A 13,566-nucleotide genomic window follows, 5' to 3' on the forward strand; every position below is an offset into this window, starting at 1 on the left:
ATCAAAACCTCACAAGTAGACACACCCATAAATTTGATTGGGTACAAAATTTATCAACACTACGCCTTTCTATCCTAAAAAAAAGTTTATCTCAGTACAACATGTGTGCAACTACCTCTATAGAATAATTTTGAAAAATTCAGTACAAATTTGTTATACAGCTAAATAAATTTGTGGGGACCAAAACTAATAATCCTCGTCATACTCCAAATAGACCTTTTTTGGAGTTTTATATAGTGAATTAATAAATAATAGTATTTTATTGGTTAATGAAAGTGTATAAAAAATTTTGACATTGTTGTCAATTGACTTTACGATAAATTAATTGTATATGTAATGATATATTGTAGTTTAGATAAAAATTAAGGATATTATGAAATTAATGTATAATTATTTTTACAAAAATGTGATAAAGATACTTTAAAGTCGGACGAACGAAAATTGTAAAAATTGGATAGAGGAAGACAAATTGTAACATCTTTTTGAAGAGTACAGTTAGACTCAACTCCTTAAATCCATACCAGCTAATTACATATATGATTTGATGCACCAAATCAGCTACATCAGCAAAATATGATACTCTCTCCATCGAAAGGTTACTATTTTTTATTTTCGTTTGTTTCAAAATAAAGTTATCATTTCCTAATTTAGTAATTGTACTACTTACTTAACATAATAAATGCCCTTTCAACTTACAATATATTACACAAATGACATTACTTTTATATTACACAGTACTAATAGGGGTATTTTTGTCTTTTTTACTACAATCAAATATAATACTAATATTAAAAAATTTATGTGCAAAAAGCAAATGTCACCCTTTCAACGGGACGGAGAGAGTGTCACCTTTCCAATTAATCTGATACGTACAAATTTCGTGGAATCAAAATTATTGTTTGAGTAACATGCAGAAAATAGTTTGTGACATAATGAAATAAAACGAAAAGAATAAATTTTATTATAAATTGTGCATAATATTAACTTAAATTTAAAATAGTAAGAAGAAAATATTACGAAATAAATAATTAAAATATATACTAAATATAAAATGGGATATAATCAAATAGAAATACAAACAAGCAAACTTATAATTTTATATTTTCTTTTTAAATTCAACATGTTTAAATATCTAATCAATGTTGATTTCTTTAATTAAAAACTCAATAAAATATTTGATTTGAATCTTCCTTATATAGACTTGGAATCAATGGTTTTATAAGCTTATTATATTGAAACAATTCTCAACAAATATTATTAATAAAATAAAATAAAATATATATATTAAGATAATATATAATATATATTATCAATTCATAAAATTTAATAGAATTTTTTTTTTTTTTTTATATTATCATTGTAATTTTCTACACTTAAAACCAAAAAAAATAGTAATATCCAAAAATACAAAGCTAAAGAAACCTAGGGTGTGTTTATTTGTGTGATTCGGTTTTATATTTTACTATTCAAATATTTTTTTTAAAAAAAAATATAATATCAAACACCTATTTTTTATTTATTATATTACACTAAAAGTAAATTATACATTCAAAACATCACATCAATATATATTTATATCACAAAACAACTATTTTAATTCAAAACTAAAATCTCATAGATAAAAACACGCCGAAATATTTTGATACATATAAAACAAACTAACACTTAATTAAATAGCCCTTGAATGAGGATTTAAGGCCGACTGGCCCTTGGAATCAACCAAAGCATAACAAATATTTTAGGACAATAAATAATAAGTGGACTTAGGGTTTGTTTGTCAAAAAAATTTTTGGACACCATTCTAAATATATATTTAACATTTCATAAAAGTCAACATTCAATATATAATACTACCTCCATCCCATAAGTAGATATACATTTATTTTTTGCACATAGTTTTAGAAATATTAATATTATATTAGAATGTAGTAAGAATAAAATAAAAATGACTAAAATAACTTTATTAGTATGTGTGATATAAAGATAATAGCATTTGTGTAATATATCGTAAGTTGTAAGAGTATTTGTAATGTTAGGTAAATAGTACCGTTACTTAAAAAATGAAATGGATATTTTGTTATGGGATGGACTAAAATGAAAAAATGAATACTTTGTTATGGGACGGAGGGAGTATTATTTTTTATATTACCGACATAATTCTCTATACGTCACGTCAAAACAACAAATTCAAATCAAAATACTAAAAACAAACAAACCTTTAGTTGTGTTCTTTTACCCAAAAAAAAAAACAAAATAATAATAAATAAACATATATTTTCTAAAAAAAAAATTAATATATTACACATATTTAATATTTTTATATTAATCATATAATTTTTTGTCAAAAAATTATTTTTGTCTCAATATAACCAAAATTCATTAATTTTGGTCTCAATATAAAAATCTTATCAATTTTTGTTTCAATATAAGCAAAACTCATCATTTTTTGTCCCAATATAATCAAACTTTATCATTTTTTTGTCTAAATATAATCAAACCTTATCTTTTTTGGTCACACACCGTCAACAAACCGACGAAAAATGCTGACGTGAAAAGAAATCAAACTTTATATTTATATTTGAAGAAATTGCACAATCTTGCAGCATTTTTCATCGGTTTGTTGACGGTGGGACAACAAAAATAATGTTTGATTATATTGAGATAAAAAATGATGAATTTTGGTTATATTATGACTAAAATTGATAAAAATTTTATATTAAGACAAAAAATAATGAGTTTTTGTTATATTGGGACAAAAAATGATGATTTTTGGTTACATTGGGATCAAAATTGATAAGATTTTTATATTAAAACCAAAATTGATTAATTTTGATTATATTGGGACAGAAATAATTTTTTTTCCCTAATTTTTTATATGTCACATAAATAAATAAATAAAAAAAGATATTTCAAACTATTTCGTAAAAAACAAACACGTTTAGACTGTATTGATATATATGGTTTTATAAACATTTTGAAATTTTAGATGATTTGGAAAATTAACGAAAAAAATTGAATAAAATCAAGTATTTGATATTATATGTTGTATTTTGTGAAAAAAAGGAATAATAATATTTTTTGATATAAGATTTTAAATAAAAATTAGTTATTTATTATAATAGGTTTTTGAAAATAAAATAAAATTCAATTAATAATGCCAAAAGTAATTTGATGATACATGTAAAAAAAAAGGTTTTGTTTAGACAAAAATGTTGGAGGCTTTTAGAGTTTTGGAATAGTAAAATGGATAAACGTTTTTTTTTTTTTTGTGTCATATCTAACTCTTTTTATCATTTTAGAACTTTGAGTGGATCATATTTGAAAATAGTTTCGTAAGTAAAAAAATTTTGCTAAAATGATCCTCCGGTGCCAGATTCGCCACGCTAGCCGACCGTTGCTGACGTGGCGTTGCGCGGCTGACATGTATCGCCATGTAGATGCCACGTCGGAGGACCATTTTAGCGAAAAAATTTTTACTTGTAGGACTATTTTCAGACAAAGTCTATTTAAAGTCCTAAAAATAATAAAGAAAGTTATATACGAAACTAAAAAAATAATTTACCAAAAAAATTTATAAAATAAAAAATTTCATGTGTCGCTGACTTGATGTCTACATGGCGATGAAATGTCAGTCGCGTCAGCAACGAAGGACCAGCGAGCCCGGCATTGGAGGACCATTTTAGCGAAAATTTTTTACCTACAGGACTATTTTCAAACAGAGTCTGTTAAAGTTCTAAAATAATAAAGGATGTCAGATACAAAATATATAAACAGTTTACCCTAATAAAAAGTAGTGATTAATGTGATATTTTTTTAAAAAATACATATATACTTGATATAATATTTAAAAAATAATACTAATAAATTGAAAATTATTAATATTGTTTTGGACTACAGTTTGTTTCATTGCATTTTCCTCCCATTATTTTTTGAATTGAAGTTGGATTGAAAGTAATATATTTAATTAATATTTGATTTATTATTATATATAAAATAAATTATATATTAATTATATTTATATTATTTTATGGAGAATAAAAATTTATATACTGTAAATAAATATAAAATATTATAAAAATTTATTTATAATTAATATAAATTAATTTTATACATATATGAAAATCTTTGAATATACATAAATATATTTATATATTAAAAAATATAAAATATAAATTATGAATGAATTTTAAATAGATTTCTTATAATTTACTGTAATATTAAAAAAAAATAAAAATTGAAAGTATTGAAACGTTAACAGACCCTAATCTTTCTTGTAAGAATATGTAGTGTTTGACCTAATTCCAAATTTTTTACTTCATATGAGCCCAACAATCCTAAATTGCGTTATGCATATTTTTACTTTATATTGTCGTTTATGTCTATCTTATGTCATTAAAAAAATTTGAACTTTAATTTAATTTTAAATTTATTAATTTTAATTAAATTAATTACTTATTTTAATTTTAATTTATAGTTAATTATATTATAAAATAATTATTTTCGTTAATATATTTTTAATTATCTATTAATTATATTTATTTTAAAGTCTTGTGTCTACAGTAATCTGAATATACTAACGTGGGACGGAAATAGTATATATTAAAATAAAATTAATATTGTACAAATTTAAAAAATAAAATTAAAGAATGGTCATTGGTTCCAATTAGGGAGTAGTTAGAATAAGTTCGGATATGCTTATGAAGGCCGGGAAGGATAACATTAAATAATTTTTATTAATTAATTGCCTAATGTGCGTTATAATATTTCCACGAATATTCTCCCTGATGGTGCCTTCTTTTACTGTTGTTTTAATTAATTAAATGTTTCTTCTTCCCTTAATTTTGAATTTGATGTTGAATTTAAATATTCATAATTATTTTAAATTGGTTCATAATTCTTTTTTGTCTATATGATTTAATCTTTTTATATAATAATATTTATTATCATTATCATTATTATGTAACATATTTATATTGTGATGTAGGGAGAGGTTACAACGTTAAGTGGAGCAAATATGTAAAACTACTCCTTTTCGCATGTTGATATTTGAATATTAATTATTATATAAAAATATAATATAAATTAAGAGAAAAAAAATTATACATTAGTTAGTTATAATACTATTACAATAATATTTGTACACAAATTATACAAATATAAAAATATTTTTATCGTGAAATACAATGATGCAAAAGGTAAATAAGACTCTTGGAACCGGACGGAGAGAGTAAAAAATACAAAAACAATACATAATAAGGCTTTTTTTTTTTTTTTTTTTTTTTGCATTTTTTTAAAATCTGAATATTTTAGTTTTAGTTAATATAATAATTTAATTTAATGGTTAATGACATGAATGTTGAAGAAAACTAAGTAGTAAGAAATTGAAGTAGACTTAAAAGACACAAATCTAACTTGAATTTCTCTAGATATCCATTTTTCCATAATAATCATATTTTTATATAATATTATTATTTTAATTTTTTATAACGTAAGAATCCACCGTATTAGCAAGATCTATAATTGTTAGAAATTTAAAACATATGACTCACAAATTCACCCAACATCATGGTTAAATTAAATATATATTTTATGATTTTCATTTGTTTCACATTAATAATGTATTCTTTATTACAATAAAAATAATTTCATATTAATACCAATATATTTTTAATTTTTATATTAATTGCAAAAATGCTACTATTATTTATAAAATATAAACAACAAAAAGATTTTGTTCATCCAAATTAAAATATTATTACGATTTTCAATATATATATAATATATATTTTATTCTCTCATAAAATTTAATATTTAATACAAAATATTTTTTTTTTATATTATCGAAAATTATTTAGACTTTAGTAACAAATATTTCAAATTAAAACACCAAGCAAATACACCCAAAAAAAACTTAAATATATATTTTAAATTTAATTTAACTATATATATATATATTATAACTAATTATTAACACCAATAACATCTTCTTCCATACAATAAAACTTCCCACAACAATCTCAACTCATAATAAAAAAAATCCTTTTTAAGTTAAAATTTATATAATCAGTTTTCCTTGAGGATGGATAGTTAAACAGGCCTTAGTGTATGGGCCGGGCCCACTTAGGGCAATTTAATGGGTCTCCACACAAATTTCTAAACTCTTGAATATCTTTACTAAATTTTGTGTTTCTTAAGAGATGAATCCGGAGAAAAATCGGTTTGAATTTAATATTAAAATGATTAATTTTTATTTTTTTTAAAAAATTGGTACTTTCTTTACTTACTAATAATATTTTTATTTACTTTTGACACGCAAAATTAGATACATTAGTATTTTATTGAATTATTGTATCTGATGATATATGTAAAAATAATTTTGCTTTTATTCTTTTTATATATATTTTTATATTTATATGAGATATAACTTTATTTAAAAGAAATAAAATTTTTTGAGTTGACAGAGTAAAATAAGTATATGAAAAGATTTTGAGTGAATAAAATAAATATATATATATTTTTATGAAAATGCAGAATTTAAATAGTAAATATATATATATATATCGCAAAAGAAACACACCAATTTAACATAAATTAGTAATGAATAAATTCATTTGTTTTTCAGGAGAATTTGAGACACATGATTTTTGGATTTTTTTACCCAATGTTTGAGTTATACTATTTGTGATGAATATTACTAAAAAATACTATAATATCTATATATATATATTTACATAATATATAATAATTATATACATTTTATAAACATTAATTTGTATGAATCAACCCCTTGATATATCTTTTTTTACTATTCATCGAAGAATCGACATTGTTATTCTTCATGTACTTATTTATCTTTTTTATGTCCTATCGATGGAACATGCTATTGCTCAAAACTATATCCCCGATAAATTTTTTATCTATACATGAGTTCTAAATACAAATAACTAAAAAAATAAGTTTACTATTCATTTATAATAAGTAAATTTTTCTCCTTCTAACATATTACTACATTATATATTTATTTTTTATTTAAAATATTATATCAAATAGCTATTTATACTTACATACATTTAATTATTATTATTAAATTCTTTTTATTATTCTAAAAACACGCTTCTATATTAATTAAACTTTGTAATGCCTATTAATTATGATCATTTAATGTATAATAAAAATCAAAATCTGTGATGCCTAAATTAAATATTATTTATGATCATTTAATGTATAATGACAATATGTACCCAATCCAAACTCGTAATTTACCGATGGGCCAAAATGCCATTGTCAATCATGTCAATAAATCGTGGCGTTACATTATTAAATTCTATAAATTAATATACTGTTGTGTAATAATAATGTTTCTGATCTCCATGTATTCATTCAATATTTTTAAATATATATTAAACATGGTCACCTGCTTACAAATTATTTATCTAGTGTAATTTGAGGTCGAGACTAGTTTGTAAGCTATTAGGTTCGATCAAAAATTTATTCACACTTTCGGTAGCGACTACGGGTTCCTACCTCATAAAAAAAAATTATATATATTAAATATGATATATTCAAATATTCAATAAAACTTAAATACTTTACATTAGAATTAAGAATTAATTTAGATAAAAAAAAAATAAGTAAATGATTTACGAACTAACGAACACGCCCATGGCAGAAAAATTGTCCTAAGCTTAGCTGGCGGAGAATCCTATAAAGAATGTCCGTGGCCGGCCTTCAAGACGACGTCGGTCGCTGTCCGAGTTAAAACGGCGTCGTAATAACTGGCTGATGTTCATAACTAATTTTAGGATCTGAGGCCCCACTCGTGGATGAATCTGGACCGTCAATGAAATGGACCCTACATAATTAGCGGTGTGGATGTGCTATAGCTTGGAGGTCCCGGGACCTGCAATGACTTCACTTCTCTTCTAGTCGGGTTTCAACGGATAAGGAGATATTCAGATTGCTTTTGTGTAATTGCGTAGCACGTATGGCCCACTACACAAGGAGCGCGTGTTTGACACGCGGGAGGGTTATTAATGAGAGAGTGGAGAACACGTGTTTGAAAAAGCGCGTGGTTGGAGAATAGGGACAAACCTCACAACAAAAGGGTGGCAACTCCCTGGCGACTTTCCTTTTCCCGAATTCTTCAATCACTCGTTAAACCAAATCATGGAAGTTTCTCTGCGCCTCTCGGTCTCCGCTGCGTCGTCGTCTCTCCGTCGCTTTCAAGCATTGGACACTGTTGCGGCGCTCGGAATTTGAGGATTTGTACGTATGCTACCGAACAATCTTTTGATCCACTATATTGGTTGGTTTGCGCGTTTGACTTGTAAGCGTGGCCGAATGAGCGAGTTTCAGTCTTCGTCGTCGTCTTCGTCTTCCTATGACTCTGCCGACGGACCTGCACAGACGGTATGGCGAAGATGTTATGTGTTGTGCGAGTATTGGTTTGGATTTGTCGATTGGTAGAGGAATTTTGGCGGACGATTTTGGCTTTAGTGATTGGTGGTTTGATTAAGTAGTTTCGTGCGTTTGAATTAGTGTTGATGACTAAGCTTGTGGAGTTTGAGATGAAGTTTAGTGGTTTGTTTGGATATGAGGCTTCAAACTCGTTGGAATATATTTTGTTATCACTAGTCGCTTCAATTGATTTTTGGGGATTTTTATGATTTCCTTGAAATGTGTTTTCCTTCTACCATGTTTTTATGATCGCTGCATCTCTTTCTTAATGTGGATGGACAAATTAAGTTGAGGACTCTTGAAAAAGTGCTGTTTGATTTGCTTACGATCGTTAATTCTGTTCTTCTAAAATTTTACTATTTTTCAGTGTACTACATAGGTTACATTCTTACGCTTTGTCATTTAGGTGAAGTAATATCTAAGCTTTCGGAAACTTTAATCAACTCCCGAAACTGAGGTGGACTTGAAAGTAATGAAATGTTGACTTGAGATCTATATGCTGAAGAGGATTTAATGTTTCTGTTACCTTTTACACAATGATTCAGATACAACTTTGAATCAATATCCAAAGTGTGTATCTATTTATGTTTTTTATTTATTTTATTTATTTTATTTATTTTTTTTATTTTTTATTTTTTTATTCACATTGCTGTTTGTGTGGATCATACTATTTACTGGATTGCAGAATGCTGTGGGGAGTAATTCATCTTCTCAGGGAATTTCTCCAGCAGTGTCCCGCCATTGGCATGATGTGTTCTGGTTGATGATATTTATGGTGCATCTGGTTGTGGTAGGCTTTGTCCTTGCGGTTTTGGGGCTAAATAGGTTTATGCAGCCTGATAGGCTGATTGGCAAGTTCACAATGGGGTTTCTTCAGAATAAGAATGGTTTAACAGAAGACTACTGGCCAATGTATGCTGTAGCTGGTGGAATTGGGGCTGTTCTGGGGTGGAGTTGGTTGTTGTTGCTTGGTTCTGGTGCAAATCAAATGATGAAGTTCTCGGTGCATCTTTTGACCACGTATCTTGCTGTCATCAGTGTGCTGTGTTTTTGGCTCGATCAGTTTTTCTGGGGTGTTGCATTTGCTATTGGCGCTGCATTGCAGTTCTTGTATGTTATAGCTGTCATCGATAGGTAAGCATTATAACTTGTGGTTAATTTCTTTTCACCTCTTCATGACTGTTTTACTTAGGATAATCATGTTAGAAACCTTTTTCCTTGTGCAAAACTCTTTTACTAAACGATAAATTTCTACTAGAGATATAATGTTATTGCCTGGTTTTGATTTTACTGCCTTGCTTTCGGCTTTCGATAGGCTTCCATTTACCATGCTGGTACTACAGAGAGCAGTTAGGTTGGCATGGAACCTTCCTGAGGTCACTAGAATAGCTTGCATTTTTATGCTAGTAATGCTTTTATGGCTAGCATTGTGGTCCTTCGGTGCAGCTGGGGTTGTGGCTTTAGAAATTGGTGGTACCGGTCGCTGGTGGCTTCTTGTGGTGAGCTGGCAAGTTTTTGCTCTTAGTATATCTTCCGTAATGAATAATGGCTATCAAGCTACACTTTTGGGACAATATTATGATGCTGCCTTGTGCACTCACAGGTTCTCTCTGTCAGTCTATTCTGGACAGGGGCTGTTCTCTGTAATGTAGTCCATGTCGTAGTTTCAGGTATGGTTTTTCTCGTTCTTATTCATGGTGGTCGAGATGCAACATCAATGCCTCCCACACCAGTGATGAGTTCCTTGCGATATGCCGTCACTACTTCTTTTGGCAGCATATGCTATGGATCACTCTTTACAGCCGCTATCCGTACATTACGGTGGGAGGTGTGCAATCTATTGAACATGTTCTTAGCATATTCTTTATTGAATAGCCATGTGATAACTGTTTGCATTCCACTTGTGCGGCATGCTATAACAACTTTTTGTGGACTTCTCAGATAAGGGGATTGAGATCGAAAATTGGCAGTAACGAGTGCCTGCTTTGCTGTGTTGATTTTCTATTTCACATGGTTGAGTTCTTGGTCCGCTGGTTCAATAAATACGCTTATGCTCGGGTATGTTTTTTGCAGTGTTGCTACAGTTTTCACCTTTGTTGCTTTATAAGGCTATATAAACCCAAATGATCTTAATCCATTGAGAGTTTTGCTTCTTGTTAGTTGCTCTACATATGAGTAGTCATCTTTTGGCTTTCTTTCAATCAATTACATTAATATATTAAGGGTGCGTTTGTTTGAGGATTTGGATTTTGAGTTGGGATTTGGATAGTAAAAAGATTGAATTGCAATAAATGTATGATGTGATATAAATAGGCGTCGATGTGATGTTTTGAATGTAAGATTAATCTTTAGTATAATATAAGAAATGAAAAATAGTTATTTAATTTGATGTTTTTAGGGGAAAAAAATTGGTGAATAGTAGAAATCGGGAAAAATCTTTCAAACTAACACACCCTAGACTGTTTTGCTTCCTGTTAGTTACTCAACATATGAATAATCATCTTTTGGCCTTTCTTTCGATCAATTGCATTAATATATTAAATGTTTTGCTTCCCGTTAGTTACTCTACATGTGAATAATCATCTTTGGGCCTTTCTTTCGATCAATTGCATTAATATATTAACTGTTTTGCATCCTGTTAGTTACTCAACATATGAATTATCATCTTTTGGCTTTTCTTTAAATCAATTGCATTAATATATGAACTGTTTTGCTTCCTGCTAGTCACTCTACATATGAATAATAATTTTTTGCCCTTCTTTCGATCAATTGCATTAATATATTAACTGGTTTGGAACTTCCAAATTATAAGGATGATCAGTTAAATTTCGAACTCCCACAGCATCAATTTACTTGATATAAACATGGCACAGTTTCGGATCTTTCTTCCATGTAGATTGCTGTTTATGGAAAGAGCTTCAATCACTCAGCAAAAGATGCGTGGGAGCTCTTCCAATCAACAGGCGTCGAATCTCTCATAGCATACGACTGTTCTGGTGCAGTCTTATTCATGGGAACAGTCTTGGGCGGACTCATATCCGGAACATGCGCTGCAATCTGGACTAGAATCAAGCACCCGGACCGAATGGTAATGGTGGGATCTACTGCCATGTTGATGGGGATGATCTTGGTAATAAAATAACAAAAAAAAAAAAAAAAAAAACTAACCCATGCTATATAACACAATCTCACTCGCTTCCCGCGATTCTTTCTCAATGTCTCTCTCTATCCGGCAGGTTGGGCTGGCAATGGTAGTCGTGGAAAGTGCAGTGACATCTATTTACATATGTTATGCAGAAGACCCCTCGCTAATCGACAGGTGGGATGCCGCGTTCTTTGTGCAGCTGTCTGAAAAATTACACCAACGGCTACAACATCGAAGCGCCCGGGCTCGGGAAGTCTTGAACCATAGAGTGGAAGAGCAAATACAAGGAGCTGCTCTTGCATAGTTTTGATAGATCTTGCCTTAAGGTAAGTTTCTCTGTTATTTTTTTTTTAAAATTGCAATTGTATAATTTGTTTCAGCTTTCTAAATGTGATTTCATAGTGTTATATCTTCTGGGGGGCTAAAAAAAAAACGAATATAAAAAAAAAAAGTGCTTTGCAAATATAATGAATGATTAGAATGTTATTACCATTAGTTGATTTTTCGAGCTCATTCAAGAATTTAGAATCCAAAAAAACAAAAAACTGTGCTAAGATGGATCTTCTTACATGGGTACATTATATGTGTTTACGTGTGCTACTAAAATATATTCTTAGAAATTAAAAATATTATCGTAGAAATGATGAAGGTCCGAGGTCGAGGTCGTATGAACATAGATTGTCTTCGTCCCTTCATCACTTCATCTGCCTTAACAATCTTGCTCAAATGAGTGTTCCATTAGTTTCCCTGCAAGAGAAAAGAGAGTTGTGAAAAAAATCTAGGAATTGCTTTTGTAATAATAATGTTAGAATAGATATAATACGAAAGAATTAAATTAGAAATAACCTTCTCTAGCTTATTTGATGACTCCTCCCATTTTTTCATTTTTGACTGAACTTTTTTTGTGTGTAAAACAAGAAAAGATTGGAGAGCAGCCTTTGTTATAAAGGTATTTATTGAAGTTAGGACATATATATATATATAGTTTAAAAATAAAATAAACTGGGGGTTGGAAAGCGTGACACATGACTTGATCGACCTAGTCTAGTAGGTTACTTGATAGAGGACAACACATTTCAACCCCCAAATCTAAAATAATTTGGTACCTAATTTCTTCCACTAGTAACTTACTTTATGCTCTAAGTAAGACGATTAGTTAGTTATATAGTTAGTGGGTTTGATGATATCATATGATATGATTAGTGTTTGTAGACGATTAGTTAGTGGATTATATATATATCACACAATTAATTAGAGTTAAGTTTGTTTCCACGTGGTTTGGAAGGGGTTTGGTAGTTTTTAAGAATAATAGAAGTTTAAATAAAGAATAAGGGACTGTTTGGTTACATATGCTCTCAAGATTCAAATGATTGGTGGTATCAATGATGTATAATTTTTTTTAAATATAAAATTAAATATATATTTAAATCACATTAAGGGGTGTTTGGCAAATAGTTTTTTTAAGAGCTTTTAGCTTATCGAACAATTTTAGTTGTAGTCAAAAAGCTAATTTAGGTGTTTGGTAAATTAGCTTTTTTGGAATAGCTTTTTGGATTCAAAAAGCTCTGAAAAGCTAACTTACCCAGAGTTTTGAAAAAGCTTTAAAAATTTATTATGCATTTTACATAAATAAATATATTTTAATTATTTATTAATTATATTAGAATATTTTATTATAATATAGTTTTACTTTTATAAATTTAAAATAATCAATTTTTATATAAAAATTATTTTAATGGTAAAATAAATAAATTTATTAAAATCAACATAAAATAAAAAATATAAATATTAATAATTTATTTTTATATTAAAATTACATTATATAAATTTTATACTAAAAATAAATTAAATAAATTAAATTTATTGAAAATTATAAATATAATGAACTAATTGATTACTAATATGATAAATATATTCACGAAAAATTTATTATTTTATATTTTACATCATTTTCAATAGAAAAA

General features: G+C 27.9%; 1 protein-coding gene across 1 annotated transcript; it reads left to right on the forward strand.

Annotated features, from left to right (window-relative positions):
* Nucleotides 1-8,140: 8,140 nt before the first annotated feature.
* On the forward strand, nucleotides 8,141-12,092 carry LOC127264188 (uncharacterized). Its single transcript, XM_051293639.1, has 7 exons — nucleotides 8,141-8,409; nucleotides 9,143-9,591; nucleotides 9,773-9,956; nucleotides 10,061-10,285; nucleotides 10,399-10,515; nucleotides 11,354-11,587; nucleotides 11,694-12,092. The coding sequence occupies exons 1-7, from the start codon at nucleotides 8,272-8,274 to the stop codon at nucleotides 11,904-11,906; spliced, it is 1,560 nt and encodes a 519-aa protein (XP_051149596.1). The 5' UTR covers nucleotides 8,141-8,271; the 3' UTR covers nucleotides 11,907-12,092.
* The last annotated feature ends 1,474 nt before the right edge of the window (nucleotides 12,093-13,566 follow it).

Source organism: Andrographis paniculata, unplaced genomic scaffold (genome assembly GCF_009805555.1).
Source record: "Andrographis paniculata isolate CXL003 unplaced genomic scaffold, ASM980555v1 Contig69END, whole genome shotgun sequence".
Lineage (NCBI taxonomy): Eukaryota > Viridiplantae > Streptophyta > Magnoliopsida > Lamiales > Acanthaceae > Andrographis > Andrographis paniculata.

Bases quoted from the DNA above. Each gene is read 5' to 3' on its own strand.
- LOC127264188 (XM_051293639.1), top strand. From the start codon at position 8,272: ATGCTACCGAACAATCTTTTGATCCACTATATTGGTTGGTTTGCGCGT. The intron at 8,410-9,142 runs GTATGGCGAAGA...ACTGGATTGCAG, and splicing joins CCGACGGACCTGCACAGACG to AATGCTGTGGGGAGTAATTC. The intron at 9,592-9,772 runs GTAAGCATTATA...GGCTTTCGATAG, and splicing joins GTTATAGCTGTCATCGATAG to GCTTCCATTTACCATGCTGG.